Genomic DNA, 17,709 nt, shown 5'->3' with positions numbered 1-17,709 from the left:
TAAGACATCTGTACAAAAGTCTTACCACATTCTCAAGAACATGATAAGGACTTGTTGAATGTCAAATATCATTATTGCTAATAATAAAAAGCACCATCACTTTTAATTAAGTACCTATGACCTGCCTTGCCTTGTGTTATACCAAAGTTTCCAGAAGCTAAAGTAAGTTTAATTTCACAGTGTTAGAATCAGCACTGACATTTAAACCAGTTTTATTCTAAAGCCAATTAAATTAATGACTATGCTATGTTATCTTTTATAAGTCATATACACTTTAAAATTTGGTTCATTGTAAACACATTTTCAAGATCAATATTCACTCATGATTCAATGACATTAATCAAGATTTGGGTACCCAAGACACAAACATAGATTTAACATGGAAAGAGGGTAGCTCTTCCCAAGTGAGTACTATAATGTACATTCTGCTAAAGAAAATTAGAAATCAAGCAATGTGTCTTATATTTTCCAAAGCACATAGCATGCAGTGTTAAACACATATCGTGTTTTAACCTCAGGGACAGTTGCCATTATTCCATTTTATGACTTCTCACTATAGGCCATTCATGTTTCTTTTGAAACACCTTCATATGTGTCTTTTCCCATTAGACTCTCCTGTCTCTGAGAAGAGAACTATATCTTATTCATGATCATCTCTGCAAATAAGAAATGCCTCATAAGTGAATAAATATAAACTGAGCCCTAAAGAGCAAAATATCTTAGAAGTAAATTAAACAGGGCTTATTTTCTGGAAAGACAAAGTCTGAAAACAGAAGCAAGGTATAAAGGTATAACCAAAGCGTGAAATGGTTTTGTGGACATATGGGAACAAGAGACACATCTGTTCTGTTGGCTGTACACTAAGTAATGCAGATATTGCTTATTTTTTTCTGAAGCCTAAACAGAAAATATGTTTTTAACAAATTTAATCGATACACTGACCTATATTACAAAATAAATAAACCCACACAATAAACAAAAAGCAAAAGGCCAATCAATAGTCAACAGTGCAGTTCAACAGCCGCTCCAGCAGGAAAGTGTCTGAAAAGGCGGCTCACACTCCACTATCTGCATGATCCACACCTGCTCACTATTGACTTGTTGCAGGCAAAGAACATCTATTATCACACGCCAGTGTGGACCTAGCAATTTCTCCAACAAGCAGCAGGCAGTGTACAGCAGCTACGAAACACAGGACAGATATCTACCGAGAGTGGGTTGAGGACCAGTCTCCTCATCCCACAAAGCCAGTGTAAATACCCAAATCCTAAACCCAGACACCTGATGTGTGTTAAAGATTCATGTACCACAGGCTGTCCCATATGTGTGTCTCCACTAGTGGGAAATCTCCAAATTATTAGGCGTTCATATCAATTGTTATGAGCATAGTAAGAGGAAACAGCATTGGTAAGGACAGACATGAAATGTTTAAAATGGCTATTTTCACGAAATCCCTAAAAATGACAACCCTTATATATATGTCTGGGTCTGCGTGTGTGCAGGGGAGATGGATTTATGGGTTTTTTCAATACTGAGAAAGAGAATGGATCTTAAACCCAGGATGCCAATGGGAATGACACTGTCACACAGCACAGAATAGGGACCCTGGATCTGTCTGAAGGTGGAATGGCTTCACCATGCTTAAATTTCCCAGACTTTACTCTCAGTCTGATTTAAAATACCCACTAGAATCCTATCTAAAAAGAATGACCAAATCAGAACCCTTGTAAAGTTTAATTTTTTGTTGTTGTTCTTAAAATGTAGCCCAGTAAGTGTGTTTTTCAGTTCGCTCCCCGGTGGGAATCATCCACTGGGAAGTCAATCCCATTTCCTCTGACTTTCTGAAGAACTAAAGATTCTCTTTGAAGAATGATACTTTAGTGTCCTTCTGTAGATTTTATCCTACATTAACTCAAAATTGCTTCTGGGATGATTAGGCCCATGAAGCCTCCATACTCTTACATACATAAAATGGTGGAAGATCCTATCTAAAACCTTATGTCTAATCAAATGATTTTTTAATGTTTTAATTCCATATAAGAGACCCCCTTTCACACAAGGCAACCTGCACTGGAGAATGAGTGTCACACCTTCACAATCATCATGTCATCATGAGTGAACCTGAAATGCACCCCACTACATCCATATGACTACAATGCTCACACAAAAATAATGGAATAAAGGGAAAACTTCCCCATTTGGTCTATCCATATTTAATGCGATGAACACTTTAAATGGACACTCACTTCCTGGAGGGAACATCTATGAAACAGCATTTTAAAGTTGTCAATCAGGCAATATACTTGGTAAAAAGCAGGAAAAAAAAATACTAAAGTCTTGAGTGACACAAGTAAGAAATACACTAAACTACACATACTTCTTTAGACCCTTACGAGTCATGGCCAGATAAAATGAACTTTTTTTATACATGATGAACTAAAGATATGTTTTGAAAAGTACAAAACTTCAACATTCCCCTGTTGAAAAGGTCTCTATTCTTGGATGTGCAGTAATAAATTGACAGACTTTCATTTGCAGTAACTGAATATCCATCTGTTTCCCTGAGAGACAGCTCATAGAAAAAGAAGTTCAAAATTCTGCCCCCATCCCCAAACACCTTTTGCCGTTAGATTTCATCTCTAACCAGTTCACATGGTCTCATGACAATATTTAAGAAAAAGAACTTTAGATACATACAACTTTCTACACAATGTTCTCTTTCCAAGAATTTGTTAAAGGCTAGATGTCATTGAAGGCACTTATACTATTGAATTGCATTTGTGTTGTTCAGCTTAAATGTAGGCTAAGCATAAGCCTGTTCAACTCTTCTAGTGGCACTGAAGGTTAATGCACCATTTAATATAGACAAAGTCACCAAGAATTTATTAACAGAGGTAAAAGTATAGACTATCATACAGGGAACTTCACTTTGAAGATGTTTGCGAAACAAAATAGCAAATTAAAACTCTAAGGGTTACTGTCAATATAAAACATCATGGTCTATGATGTGAAGCGGTGAGATTCATTTTCTAGGTGAGATAACTGACTAATGCTACTTTGGGAGAAGTTCCCCCAAATGCCTTAGATGTCCATATTTGGATACAGGTTCATCCACTGTAACAATTTTAAGTAACCTATTACTTACTTTAGTATATCTGGTTGGGTTCATTAAGACTTCATAGCTGAACATTACAGTCCTATCCTGTAAATCTGAAGTCTACACATTTATCACATTCTGCAACTAAAATTTACTTGCATGTTTCCTAGTTTCTATCCAATAACAAAAGCCCTGGTACACTCTCCAGGAGAGAGCCAGGAAAGCAGATTCTGTCAGCAATTATTGCTGCTGGGTCTTCTACAAACAAAATCTCAACTTCATTGTTTATAGAATAAAATCCAAAGTGCATTACCCTAAGCCTGGATATCACAGAAATGGTTCTGACGCATGAGCAGTTATTGGCACACAGGAGAGCTGACATTTTCTCAGTCTTCCTTCTAGTTCATTATATACTAGCAAATTGCTCAAGTGTGATCACACACATCCTCGACTCAGACAATCTGCCCTTGACAAAATAAAAAACACTCATGGAAGCTGGAAAAAATCATAGTTGAGTTTTAGCAGAAAACACCTGGCCCTGAGTGACAGAGAGGAACTTATCAATGACAAGAAAATGCGCACATACCTTGTGGAGGTCATGAACACTCGCCGCAGCGGAAGTAACTTACCTTTCTGCCTTTCCTGTGGACAGAGTCTCTTCCTGATCATTTTGTACTTACAACGAGATGTATGTGTGAAGGGAATAAACTTGTGAGGATAAAGAAGCATTATGCCACCAGTTAGAGGGAAAATGCCTTTCTAGTGAGTCCTCTGCAGACAAATTGGAGGGAAAAGAAATAGCATATAGCACAATTCCCCAGGTGCCTTGGATTGGACCATAGCTGCTTGTTTCAGAATATAACAGTGTTTCCAAATCACAAATATGGACAAAGGATTGTCAGTAATACCAAAATACTTGGCAAAAGCAATCTGATGCCAAACCCTTTGGAGACATTGTATCATTTGCATGACACATACAGAGACATATACTTGTATTTAGATGAATGGGTATCACCTAACTTTTTCTTTAGATTATTATTTTTCCTATTTATCCTTAAAGTGTCTTAAAAGAATAAAATATTATGTGGAGCAAAAATCTATCTTGAAAAATAGAAATGGGGACTAAAGAGTTGGGAAATAAGGTATCAACAAAAACCACATACACAAGAGGGACATAGCATTGTAATGGGCCCTTCTCCCTTCTCCCTATAATATGCAAGTAACTTTAGATTTTAAAGCAAAGTTTTACAATGAAGGCTGCATTTATAAAACCAGCAGCTAGCACAAAGTCAGAACCTTTCAGCAAATCTCAGTTGTTCGCTTGTCTTTAAAATGGCCATGTTAGGAAAATACCATGAAAGGAAAGCCGAGACACAAGTTATGGATGCCTATAGCGTTGTCATCTCTCTACCCTCAGGACTAGAATGACTTGTATGAAATCAGTCATCTCATAGAACTAAGTCTGCTGATGTGCATGAAGTATCACTCATGGACAGAAATAACCACAAGCTGTCTTCCACTAGGAACCAAATTTCCAGGTATATACATATGACATGAACAGAATAACTATGCATACATAAGCCAAAAAGATACCAATCAATTTAGGTAGTATGACCTGAATAGTTTCTTTGTTTCACAGCAATAGGTACTCTAACTTATAGAAAATAATGGGGTAAGAAAATGGGAGAACATTTAATGTGATTGAGCAAATAATGTGTTTATGGTTTTCCTGTAAGAAAACTAGTTATTTATTTTCCAAGTTCCTGGAGGACAGAATTAATTAATCAGTCTCTCAAAAGCCATCTTTTTACATATGGTCCCTTAAGGTTTCTCAAAACCTCTGAGCCTCTTGAAAGAAAGCCCCTTATGGAAAGATTGTACTCACGGTCATTGCACTGGTTTCCGGAATAAGATGTCATGGAGCAGTCACAGGTGAATCCTTCCCACTGCTGCATGCAGACACCCTGGTTCGCACAAGAGTCTTCCTGGCAGGTGGTACTGGGACCTAGTAATTCGCGAGAAGAAGGAGAAAGGAGAGAGGAGAGAAATATTAAAAAATAGTCAAAATCAAAGAAATCACCTGCATTTACCATTTTCATGCCTCCAAACATTTAAAAACATATCCACCAAAAATGTCAACTTGATTACATGCAACAAGAATTGATCATACACAAAAGATGACAGAAGTTTACACTTAGCCACAAACTAGCAAAACTTACACACAAAAGGGAGAGGGCTGAACACACTGTTCTTGTTTAGGCAGACTTTGCAAAAGAGCTTCAACTCTGCTACTCAACTAGAAAGATAATCTCACCGGGAGCGTGGTTTTTCTTCATGTGTAATGGGAAAGTAGAAAAAATGCATTGTCATGATTCTAATGAAATAAGAATCCTGAACGAACCCTGAAACTAAATGTCCCTAAGACTACTTTGTGCCATTAAGAAGCCATTTCATGACGATGATGAAGAGAGAAGGAGGAAGATGAGAAAGCACCAGAAATGCATTGTTGTTTTTTAAAAAATGAGCTCAGAGAGGTAAAACATATTTTGTCAAGAATATTCATGTCCACCTTAAGGAGACTAACTTTGAGAAGATGCTTGTAACTACTCCAGGGGTTCTCAAAGTGTTGTCCTCAGGCCAGCATCAACGGCAAATATGTCAGGAGACAAACCATTCCTGACCTAAATTAGTAACCTTGGGGGGAGACAATAATCTGCTTCATAAGCTTCCAGAAAATTCTGATGCAGCCTAAAAGTTTGACAATCATTTCACTATGCCATGCTGCTTTTCAGGTATTTTAGAAGTGAGTCCTCTTAAAAGTACCCTGTGTATTCCAGAGGATTCAAAAGAGAAAGAAAACTAGAGAGAATATTAGTTGCTAAGTTTTCATTTCATTCTTCGTTATTTTATTTTTGTGGGCCATATACTAATAATATATGAGAATAATGATAATCTACATAATTTATTTTTAAAAAGTGTAGCTAGTTTGGAGGCATTCTCAAAATCTTTTAACAATAGAAGTAGAAAATCAAAAAGTATTTGGCTATCTTTGCCTTACAGATTGTCATTAAAAATCTCTCTAAGTCATTCTGGCACTTCTCTTAAACTATTCTCTCTTTTTTTATTCCATATTTCTGCCTTAACCTTGGGCTTCAAAATAAACCCATACCTTTTGAAGTGTCGAGGTAACATATCTTAACGTTCAAGATATGGATTTCCCCAAAAGCCTCAGCAAAGGAGATAAGACCTTTGACTCATCAAATATGTTAGTCAGGAACTAATGCACAAAAGCATTTGGCTGAATTAAAAAATACATATAGCAATTACTGCATGTTTTGCAATTTCCAAGCTAAGCCTCACACAGACTCACGAAATGTAAGCATGCAGTTTCCTAGGGATGCATGTTCAAAAGAGGGGCAGGATTACAAAGGGTTCACCTTCTGGGTGGCAAGATATTCTGTGTTTATTCATGAAAGGTGGAAGCAGCACAAGCTATCATTCATAAGACAAAGCTAGTAGGAGATGACATAAGAAAGTTCAAGACAATTACTAACACCAGGGGACAGCCCTGCTGCTGAGCTTCTGCAGCTGCTATTTGCCATGTTAGTTCCCCCATGTAGAGATGAAAGGAAACACACGGTCATGTTCTCAGTGGGTCTTAAACTTGAGCATTGTGTCATACAAGTTTCATTAAAATGGCAAATCAGGACAGCTTCTTTCAAAGGATAAAAGCTTCTGAGAAGTCCCCAGGGTTCCCTGACCAAATAGCTCTCACCAGACAATGGACTAGTAATTCAATTGTATTCACAATTCAGAAACACATGGAAAGCTTTCCCTTGAAAGGCAGCAGAATAGGAGAAACTTGGGGAAAACACAATAATTCTTTGCATGTTGATTGAGCCTGAAGACAAAGCCTTTCCATGCCTTTTCCTTCCCCACTAACTCCGTAATTTAACCATTTCCAGAAGAACAGTCTGAATGCCTCATTCAGATGAAACACTTCCCAGTAACTTTAAGTAATAATTCTCCTTGTTCTTAGTAGCCACTGCACTTAACTTGTGCAGATGATAATGTTTGATTTTGCACTTTGCCACACATTGCACCATCCTCTGCTTATACAATCAAATCATTTCAAGGTTTTACTATTTATCACCAAAGATCAAATGCTTGCTTGTAGAAATCACGTGACATGCTTTGGCTAGGTCTTTTCTGCACTCGATCTACTGTGCAGATTAGAGAAAGTGTTTCAGTAAATTCTGATCTGATTTGAATGGTACTCACCCCTGATTTGCTTTTCAGCTTATGCGTTTTTCAGAATGGTGTGGGGTGGTGGTGTTCAACCCTGGGCGTCGGAGCATGGCTTTGCTTGGCCAACTAAGCAGAAGTAAAGCTTTCTCATTTTTCAAAGCTTGGTCCGGAATCAAGTATAGAGGAAATTACAGGTTATTTTCAAATTCCTCTGAATTTGATCCTTATATGTATTGAGGAGTAAACACCACGTAGAATCAGATAACTTGGGAAGACTTATTATCTCGTAGTCATCAAAGAACATTTCGCTAGAGACCAGCAGAACACTCAATGACTTTTCATCAGTCTGGGACTGAATGTGTACTTCCTTTGGAGGCTGCAGTCACTAGCCTCCTGCCTTCTGCCTCCAGCTCCAGACTGCTTTCCTTTACCTGCCTCCAGCTTGGAGGAAACCAGCCATCATTTTCCTCTGTCAGGTCCTCTCTAACAGAGTGATGTTCAGGGTTGCCCCCAAATAGGCTGCATCTGGAGCCCCGGTGAAAAAAGCTCCCCTCCAGTCCTCACCCAGACACAGCCACAAGGAGCAGGGCTAGAGATCTGAGTTGTAAGGAGCTTTCCAGGAGGTCCCGGCAGCTGCTGACAGTCCAGGACCCATGCTTATCTTTAAATCTCATTGCTCTTGCTGGACTCACAGCCTCACTGCTGCTCATCTATATTTGCAAATGACTCAGTCACTCTTATTAGTAAGAATTTACTTGCAGAGCTTACCGTCATCAGCTCCTATAAAGTTTTTTACTTGAAACCATGCATTTTTCAAAATGGGTTGGGATGGTGCTATGACCATGTTTTTTCCTCAATGATTAGCCATATTCCATGTCACCAGATACTGAAAAAAAGAACTTCCTTATGTCCCCAAGCCTAGGTATAGTTTGTGTTAAATCAGAGCTTTGGTTACACTCCAAAACATTTTGTAGATGACAATTTTACTTCAAATCGTCACAGTACATTATTTATGAACACAGTATACTTTATGTCAATGGACTGAAAGTACATATTTCATGCAGATATCAATGTCTCAAGGCAAAAAGGAAAGAAAGAAATCTGTTTTGTGGGGAAAAGCTTCAAGAATGTTTCTCATTGAATATCTATTGATGTAAGATTGTCTTGTACAAATCAGAAAGTGAATTCAGTGAGTGCTATGATTTACATAGCACTTATTATGTGCCACACACTGTATTAAATATCTTAAAGCTATTAATCAAGTTAATCTTATTAAGCACATAAAAATGGGAATTAAATTTACTAAGGAATCAGAATAATAAAAACAGTTTCTCCATGGAAGAAATTCAGAATTTCAAAATTAAATAATATGCTGTCAATTGAGCCAGAAGGCAAAGATTTTAGAAAAGTAAACTGAGGCAAAGAAAAGTAAGGTAATTTCTTCCAGATCTTATAGATAAGAAGCAGCAAGGGGAGGTGCCGAACCCAAAGCTGCTAATTCCACAACCCACCGATGTATCCTCTTATGGGTACGGGTGAACCAGCGGGGAGGATATGTTTACGATACCATCAGATTAAAAAAGTAATCTAAACAGAGAATTTCCAAACTACACCCAGAAATAGGATACTTTAATATAAAGTATCTTTACAAAGAAAATGTTCAAATACCACTTCAATTCAAATCAAAATGAACAGGAAGGTCTCGTGTCATCCAATTGTATGATCAAAATCTACTTCAAATGCAAGTGCGTATAACCACGTCCTAAAGAATAGTCACGGTTTTTCTAAAGTACTCTTCCAAATCAAATACCAGATATTCTACCATAACACAAACTTTAAAAATTGTGTATATAATATATATATACACACCTTTTCCTCATCACTATCAGTATTGATAGTTTAAAAATGCATAAAGGCCTTAGGAAAGCCCTGTACAAGGACGGTGAACAGCATTTTTGTATTTGATATGTAATCAGTGATCACAAACATAGTCGTCTTTGTTCCTGAGAAAAGATGGTGACTTCTCTTTGGTGAAAAAAGTGAAAAGGCAACTGAAATATGTCAGAAAATAATACTAAATAAGTTATCAATAATGTTAGTACTTTCGTTACTAACTCCCAGTTCTGTTTTTACTTCACTGGAAAACAAAATTTTGTCTTTTTCTTTCTTGTGGGGGAATTTTCTTGTTTGGTTTTTTTTTAAAGATAATAATCTAATGGCTGTGAAAATTTCCCATCTCTCTTGAATTTGAGACTGATTTTCTCTTTAAGAACTCTAGCAAGCTGTCATTTCATGGCCGATACTCCTCAAATCCACCCCAGCTGCACATGCACCCTGATTTAGTCAACTCCTCTTCATGTTCTAGGAAGTCAGAAGTTGACAGAGTATCTCTTACATGTACTTCCCTGAAATGGAAGTTCTACATGAAGCATAGCACACTGGTATCAAAAAGTATGTGCCCTACCCCAAACATCTGCTTCCAATGTCCCAACTTAAAATGTATAAAGATTACTAGACCAGCACCTGTTTGTTTTGAAGGTAGAACTTATGCCTTGTCACTATTAGCAGGGCACAGAACACTCTCTGATCAAACTTGTTCAGTTGCTTATCTCTTCCTCTTCTCAGGTGGGAGTTTCAAAGCTCACACAAGCAGGGTGAGAAATGAAGACAGTAAGATCTCATATTAGTGGTCATTTCAAACACCTAAACTCTCCTCAGTCCCTTCAACCCTTTCATCACACTGGGTATAAAAGAGGCAGAGAATGATCAGAGGAATTGGCTAAAACGAAGATGCCTTCACGAGTCCCTGTCTCCAATAGCCTTTGATCAGTGGTGTATGCTTCATAACCAGCACTCCATGGGGAAACATTTAATTTGCAACATGTGATTTTGATTTAATTGTGTAAAATGTTCCCACCATAGCCATCTTCGAGCTATAACATGTTACATCATGTCAACTGGCTTGCAAAATTCCTAAAAATCCCTGTGCTGGTGCCAGCACAGCACTGTCCTCAATGGCTAATGATCTGAAGAGCATAATTACACCTTGAGTGGAAAGGGATTTACCCATGGGACAGTTCCTTGACAGTGGAGAGGCAGGAGTCGATGTGTGCCCCAGTTAGGGTGTTGCTAGGGTGGAGAGGATGGCTGGTATCAGAAAGTTTTCTTGTTCTCTCCACTCGCTTTTCAGGAGTGCCTGGGTCATAAGGGCCCAACGGTGAGATCACTTTCTTTTTAAAAGCCATGGACAAGCATTCCTAAGTCATTAGGCCTCATCACCAGCTTTTTCTTTTTCAGCACAGATGTAACGGTCTGTAGGGGCAATGCAGGGTGTTATTGGGAAGTGTGGGAGGGTTCAAAGGCCGTGCTTAACAAAAGGAAGGTAATTGAAAATACTTTCATTAGCATTGCGTAAATATCATTGAGACATTATTAAAACACTATTGGTAAGAAAACTACTATAAAGTGAACTGAGGACACTCAGATATTCTTTGGTTTCTGCTTTGAGAACAGGGAGACTATAAGGTATAGTAGGGAAAGGGTATGGGCTTTACAGTCCAGTTGTATCTTTTACTAGCAATGTGTCATTGGTCTAAAGACATGTTGTGGTTTGTGTCTAGATGTCTCCCCAAAGCCTCATGCACTCGTGGTGGTGGTGGTGGGGGGGGGTTTCTAGAGTTTATGATTGATTCAAGGTCCAATGTTGGGATTATGGATGTGAGAGCTACACATGCCCTGGGCCGGGTAGTTTGCATACAGTATAAGGGTGGGAAAGTGAGGCTTGTTTGCAGCTGCTCCTCCCTTTTTGTTCTTTCTGCTTTTGCTGCTTTCTGTTGCCATGAACGATTGCCCTCTGCCATGCACCACCCTTCCTTGGAGCCAGCTGATTATGGACTGAAACCTTCACAAGCTGTGAGCCAAATAAACCATTCCTTCCTTAATTGTGGGTGTCAGGTATTTTGTTCCAGCAACTAGAGAAAAGAAACCAAGACACTACATAAACTCGGGACCTCCGTTTCTCCACCTTTGTAATGGAATGGAAATTGTTACAACTCTTACCAGCCAGGTAGACTCAGACATTCAAGTTCATCTTCCTACCACTGACCACATCAAAGAAAACCAGATATTTGAGTAGAAAAAAAGAAAACTTTTATTTAAAGCTAGCTTGAGGAGCTAGAGGGGGCCAACTGCCTCAGTCAGTATCTTACAGTTTACAGATGAGCAAAGAATAGGGCAGGGGGAGCAGAGAGAAATCATGCAGATTTTCACATTTGTTTATCACTTTTAGCCATCCTCAGCTCACCTTTCTCTTTCTTGTGAAAAATGAACTAGGCTCCTGGCCTCCTGATGTTAGAATTTGCATATTCTCTCACTTTGGGGGGGACTAAAGAGAAGAGAGGACTGTCTCTATGTGCTCAACTGGAGAAAGTTACATTACCTCACATGGTATGAGGATTAAATGAGATAATACCATAAAGCTTATAAAGCCTCCCATGAAATGGATGATAGTATCTACCTATATAATGTATTACCTAACAGTATTACCATGTAAAGTCATGGTCAAAGTAGAGTCATAACATGCCTAGTATTTAGCATGTGCTTATACTAAGCAGTCTCACAATAAGTAGTATTAATAGTACTGCTGGCAGAAAAGGTGTTCTATTCCTGTTCTAGTTAGGTGTTTAGGTAGTGAGGAGTTCACAAACAAGGCAAATTAAGATGGTGTAGGGATTAGGGTAGAGTGTAAAACTGACTGGCTTTGGAATCTGCCAGGCAATTGGTGGAACTGAATATGTGTATGAATTGGTGGAACTGAATATGTACTTCTGAATATGTGTGTCAGGGAGCTTAGAGGTATGATGTGGTAGTCTATGTCTGGTTGCTTCTCTGGCTCTGTAGCCTTGCTCTGTTTCCTAGTTACTATTAACTAAGCAACTTTGTTCTACCATGTTCTTCTGCCATGATGGTTCTATCTTGGAGCCAGCTGACTATGGACTGAATCCTCTTGAAACACAAGCTTAATTAAACCTTTCCTCATTCAAATTGTGCATGTTGGGTATTATATCCCAGTAACAGAATAGCTTATTGAGAGATTAAGTATGGTTTAAGGGATATTTGGATATAAAATTAACAAGGGGTGGGATATGGCAATTATGGTTAAGTCTCAACATGACTGGCTTTGGAATCCACCCAGGTGATTGGTGGAGCACACTTCTGGATGTGCCTTAGGGTCTATGTCATGTCCCTGTCCCTTTCCTCTCTGGTACTGTATCTAAGTTCTGCTTCCCAGTTGCCATCAACTAAGCAGCTTTGCTTTGACACACCCTCCTACCCTGTTTCTGCTTTGAAGCCAGCAGACCATGGACTGAATCCCCTTGCACATGAACTGTATCAAACTTCTCATCTTTTAATTTATGGATGTTGGGTATTGTGTACCAGCAGTGGGAAAACTGACTAATACAGGCAATAGGCCATATTATACAGTTCTCTTGAGATACACCTTGCTCATGCAGTGGCGAAGGAAAAAGGCTGGAACCATTGTGGGATAGTCAGATTAATTCCTCTCCCGTTTATTATTTCCCATATGGCAAATCATTTTTGAGGAACTGATTTCTATTATGTAAAGTACTACACTGTATTACATAAAATATAATGAAAAATGTGATTCACCTCTTAGCTTTGGAGAAAATGAGATGGAAAACTATATTCCTCACAATAAAGAAAGTTGGAGAATTAAAATTTCATCTGCCTACTAAGGGCTGATGACGATTCTCAACTAAAATGCACTAAAAGAATCTTGAGGTTTTCATGATATTTAAACTTAGTACACAGAGTTCCTCAAAATAGCCAGCAGTTGCCCCAGATTTAATCAATCCCAAGTCCCCCACTTGCCTGTCTACCATTTAGGTACCTGGTCAACTTCCATTTATACAAAAGAAATCATTTGATTCTAGCAATAAAAGTTAGTAAGGGGACTTACAAAGAAAAGTGAGGAGAAATTATTCTGATTAATCATGTAACTGATAAAAAGTTATCCTTTCATTCCTCAGGGTTTGTGTCACAAACCTCAATTCTAACAGGTGAAACTTACTGTTTCCTTTATATTTCTCTAGCTCCTTTCTCACCTGGACAAGCTTTTAGTCAATATTCCCTCCCCAGTAATTTACCTCTTGAAAACAAAAAGTAAATAAGAAAATCACTTTTAATTGTCATGTCAAAATTGTCATTCTATTTGAGGAAAACTGATACAAAGACTGCACCTCTAAAGCTATCCAGAATCCCCCACTGCCTCAGAAAAGTATTCGAGATAGCTCTGCTCCCACAGCCTCTTCTAGCCTGGACAGGGCAGTTTCACCTGAACTCAAGAGAATCAGTGAGGTTCTTCCAGGGCATCTTTTGCATAATGTGTAAGTATATATGCTTTTTGCTAGAGTGTAGAACAGCAGGGGAGGGTGGAGCAAACCAGAAAAAGAGCTCCTTTTCATCCTAGGTTCTTGAGGCTTTGCCTGAATTGGGAACATTTCCCCCTCCTTGGCATGGTGAAGTAACAGGCCTTAGGGCCATGTCTCCTCTTTCCATCTTAACCACACTGCTTCCCTGCTAACTCTGATCTCCACTGCCATTTCTTGTCCCTCTCATCCACTCTCCACCCTGGGGGCAGAGTGAATGGACACAATGAAAATCTAACTCAAATCTCTTTCCCCCTTCTAGTATCTACAGGATGAGCCCAACTCTTCACAGGACAAGTCTTCCATCGCCTGTCTCCATGATTGCCCGGTTTCATCTTCGATCCCATCTTCATGGGATAGAAGTGCATTATTTCAGCACTGCTGATCTTATTATCATTCCTCAGGGAGTCAAGCTCTTACACGTGCTTTCTCAGCTCATCCATCTGAAACACTCATCCTTCAGCTACTGCTCAAACTCTGCCTGAGAAGACACTGCATGAGTGTTCACCTTAACCACTCTCCAGTCACAGTGTCCAGCTGTCCTTCTCCATATTCATCTGGAAAAATGCATACCTGAAATGTGCCTCTTGGCTGATCTCTTGAATTCTTTGAGACCAATGACTGCATCTCTGCAGAGACCAAAGGCATTTGTGTCCCTATTGCCTAAGTACCTGGTGCTAAGTATCAGCTACTAATTACTGATATTTGGTGCCTGCTAAAGTGCACAGCACAATCACTGGTAAACTTCAAAAAAGAATTAACTACTACTCAGTAACACTATGATAGGAGGATTTCAGCTATTGATCAATCCATACTCAACATGCTATTTCTTTAGACCACCATTGTACTTCTTTCTGAATACATTTGCCTCTGCATTTCTGTCTGACTCATTTCTTTGTCTGTGTTCTATTCCTCTTCTCACTGAATGGTAATTAGTACTCTATGCCCACAGGTTACAGTGGAAAAAGCCAATATATGAGTGATGGCCTATATACCCATCTCAGAAAAATAAAAACTGAAAGCATTTGTACCCTGATGCTCAATTGCCATAATACAGGGAAAGAGTGAGATGAACCAAAATAATTATGAAGAATAGCAGCTCCTGCTACAAACAAAGAGATTGTCAAGTCATTACAGGAATTGAAGAAAGTCTATGTCAACAGAGTAATAACTTAAAATTTATGCTGATGACTAGGCTCTTTCTCTAAGAAGAGAAGTTAAAATATTCAAATCTATCCTGTTACCAAGTCTGTGCTTATATTTTTCTAAACAGTTTATTTATTTTTTGTTACAGAGTAATAGTTATAGAGACTATGGGGTTTCATTTGGTAAACAATTTAAAACAGGTATGGAGATCAATCACTTCTTGATATAATTATCAAAAACTATCTTTCTTTTTGATAGGACTTGAAGATTTTTTTGGCATGTATGAAGTTTGTATGTGAGGGGCCCTGTGCTAGGTTGTAGAAACTCAAAGTTCATGTAGTTATTACCCTGAAGAACATAAAAGTTGAGGAGGGTATGCAGTTGTGCAGTTTGTGCTACTCAATCTGGGCCTACAGAGCTTCATCAATCTTGGGTTGCCTTTCATGATAGATCAAAGCCTACCTCCCTGCCCCCTCCTCCATTTGTAATGGATCTTTCTTTGAAAGTTGAACACAAAAAGCAGCATTGTGAAGAGCAACTTACATACTTTGAAACTAAATACTACTGCAAAGTTTCCTTAGACTTCAAAGTATTAGTGCAGTGTATATCTTTTCATGACTTTTAGTATACCTCAGAATTTTCTCAGTGGAGGTGAAGAGAAACGAGTTATGGATAGTCACATGCTTAGAGAGGGGCCATATCAGTTGATGTGCTCCTGAGAGATGGATGTCTGTACTGGTTACCTACGTGGAACATAACTAATAAGTCAGAGCAAAGTAAATGATCATTTAGATGAAAAGTCATTCTTTTATGGGCTTTTCGCCTTACCCAATTCAATTTTTACTGATTGCAAACTCTGGAGAGGACTGTCTGAGGCTCAGTCAGAAGATACCTAACGTTCCTGTCCCTCCCTTGCCATTCTGAGTCAAGAAGCCTTGAGCCAACAGGACCACTGGACCATCAGAGACTTTACAAGGTTCCTCTCTAAAGGGTAGAAGCGGCAGGTACTGAAACAAATATTCACAGTCATCTCACATGCTGGCATTTATAGGGTATTCAGGATAAAACTGAACAATCTTCTTCTTCGCCAAGAATGCTTTTTTCCTTAGATGGCAAGACAGGAAACTGAAGCGCTCAACAGTAGGAAATATAAATCTCTGGAATGCTTTCATGACATTAATATCTCCCAAGTGCCTGAACAGATTTCTTTTGAATGAGTTTAGAGAAAATGATACACTCTTTCAGAAGACCCAAACACTTAAATATCCTCCTCCAGAAAATGACCTTCCTGACCTAGAAAATGATAAATTAAAAACTCAGGTGCCCCCCTCTTTTTTCCTTCCTCTTCTCCAAAGTACTGCCTTCTATCTATGGTGAATAAATCAGAAGGAGCCAGACCCTTCATGGAAACCACTTGGAGATGTTTTGATCATTTCCAGAATGGATTGATGAACTTGTGAGTAGTCACAGTGTAGGATGCTGTCAAACCTCTTTGTCCCACCATGAAATCAAGTTTTTAATCCCCACGAGATTTCTTCTCTGTAGTCATTCTCCATGCACTGATGTGAGCTGTCTGTCACCTTTTAAGAAGAACACTGGTTTCAGCCCCCTCCCCTCAATGGCTGCTGTCTAAGATGTGTGACAGCTTGAAGCCCTCTGAAGTGAAGGTACCAAAGGTTACACAGGGCATCTTTCAGTCCAAAGTGGTAATGGGAACAAGAGCCTTCTCTACCTTGCAGGTCAGCTTTGGTCAACGCAACTTTGTTAGCAAAAGAACAGAAAAAGCGAAAACAATAACCAGAGGTTAGTAAGAGGTAGAGTAAACCAGGTAACATCACAGAAATGAAAATGCAGGCTGCATAACCAACATCACCCAAACAGACAAAGAGGGGCTCTACTGGTTCACCAGGGACAGCACAGACAAGGTGACACAAGGACACACAGACCAGAGGTACAGCAGGCCTCCTCAGAGCCAGTTCAGCAGAACAGGGACAGGGAAATAATGGACTTGACAAAGCACAAGCAACGGGCAACAAGATTTACATTTACACAGCCAATCCCAAGGCAGATGGTCCGGTAAGAAGGGTGGTGCATGGCCGGACTGAAAGACATGTGTGCACAATTGGCTCAAGCCCACAAAAATGATTCTGAGCATTTTGGAGCTCGGCACGGAAGTGTTCCTTGGGAGAACCCACGTCTTGCACCTTCCTGCTGATGCCACGAAGAAACATGGCACCAGAATAGGACGTGTGCAGCAAGGTGACTTACTTCAGAACGCCAAAGAGCTCAGCTTATTGAATTTATAAGAAAGTAGCCAAATCCAATTATTTGTGGGCAAAAAGGCATCAAATCATTGTCCTTTTTGTTCATTCATCTCAGGCTCAAAATGAAGCACATGTGTTTCTCTCAGATGTTTACCATCTGTGGTAATGGAACAGTATTTTTAGACAATAATGCCTTGGCCTCTGCAACACGGGAATCTCAGGAGAGGAAGGATATTTACCAGCCAAGCATTAAATCAGGCATTATTTTAAGATATCCACGCTCAAACAGAGAAGTCAAAAGTCACAGCTAGCTGTTGGCTGGGAAATTCACACAACTTCTAAGTTTTACATTTTGCAACATATTAGAGACATAAAATCAAAACCTATTTCAAGATGTGTTTGGCTTCAAAAAATTGACAGCCAAAGACAAGTGAAGTAATAATCTTAAAAATAATTTTAGGCTCTTTTGCCTTTTATGTCCTGCCATGCCTGGATATAATAGAGA

General features: G+C 39.0%; 1 protein-coding gene across 19 annotated transcripts in view; it reads right to left on the bottom strand.

Annotated features, from left to right (window-relative positions):
- Nrxn3 (neurexin 3) overlaps nt 1–17,709 on the bottom strand; it is a 1,559,809-nt gene that overhangs the window by 789,273 nt on the left and 752,827 nt on the right. For all 19 annotated transcript variants that reach the window (XR_001235159.1, XR_001235160.1, XR_001235161.1 and 16 more), the window contains one exon: nt 4,983–5,102. Coding sequence is in view for 16 of the 19 variants with exons in the window: in XM_013517252.1 (XP_013372706.1) it covers nt 4,983–5,102 (120 nt within the window). In the remaining 3 variants the exon portion in view is untranslated. The remainder of the gene's footprint in view (nt 1–4,982; nt 5,103–17,709) is intronic.

This window comes from Chinchilla lanigera, unplaced genomic scaffold, assembly GCF_000276665.1.
Source record: "Chinchilla lanigera isolate Chin_1 unplaced genomic scaffold, ChiLan1.0 scaffold00037, whole genome shotgun sequence".
Taxonomy (NCBI): Eukaryota; Metazoa; Chordata; class Mammalia; order Rodentia; family Chinchillidae; genus Chinchilla; species Chinchilla lanigera.
Note: the sequence above shows the minus strand (reverse complement) of the source record. Positions and strands in the feature narration are given on the sequence as shown.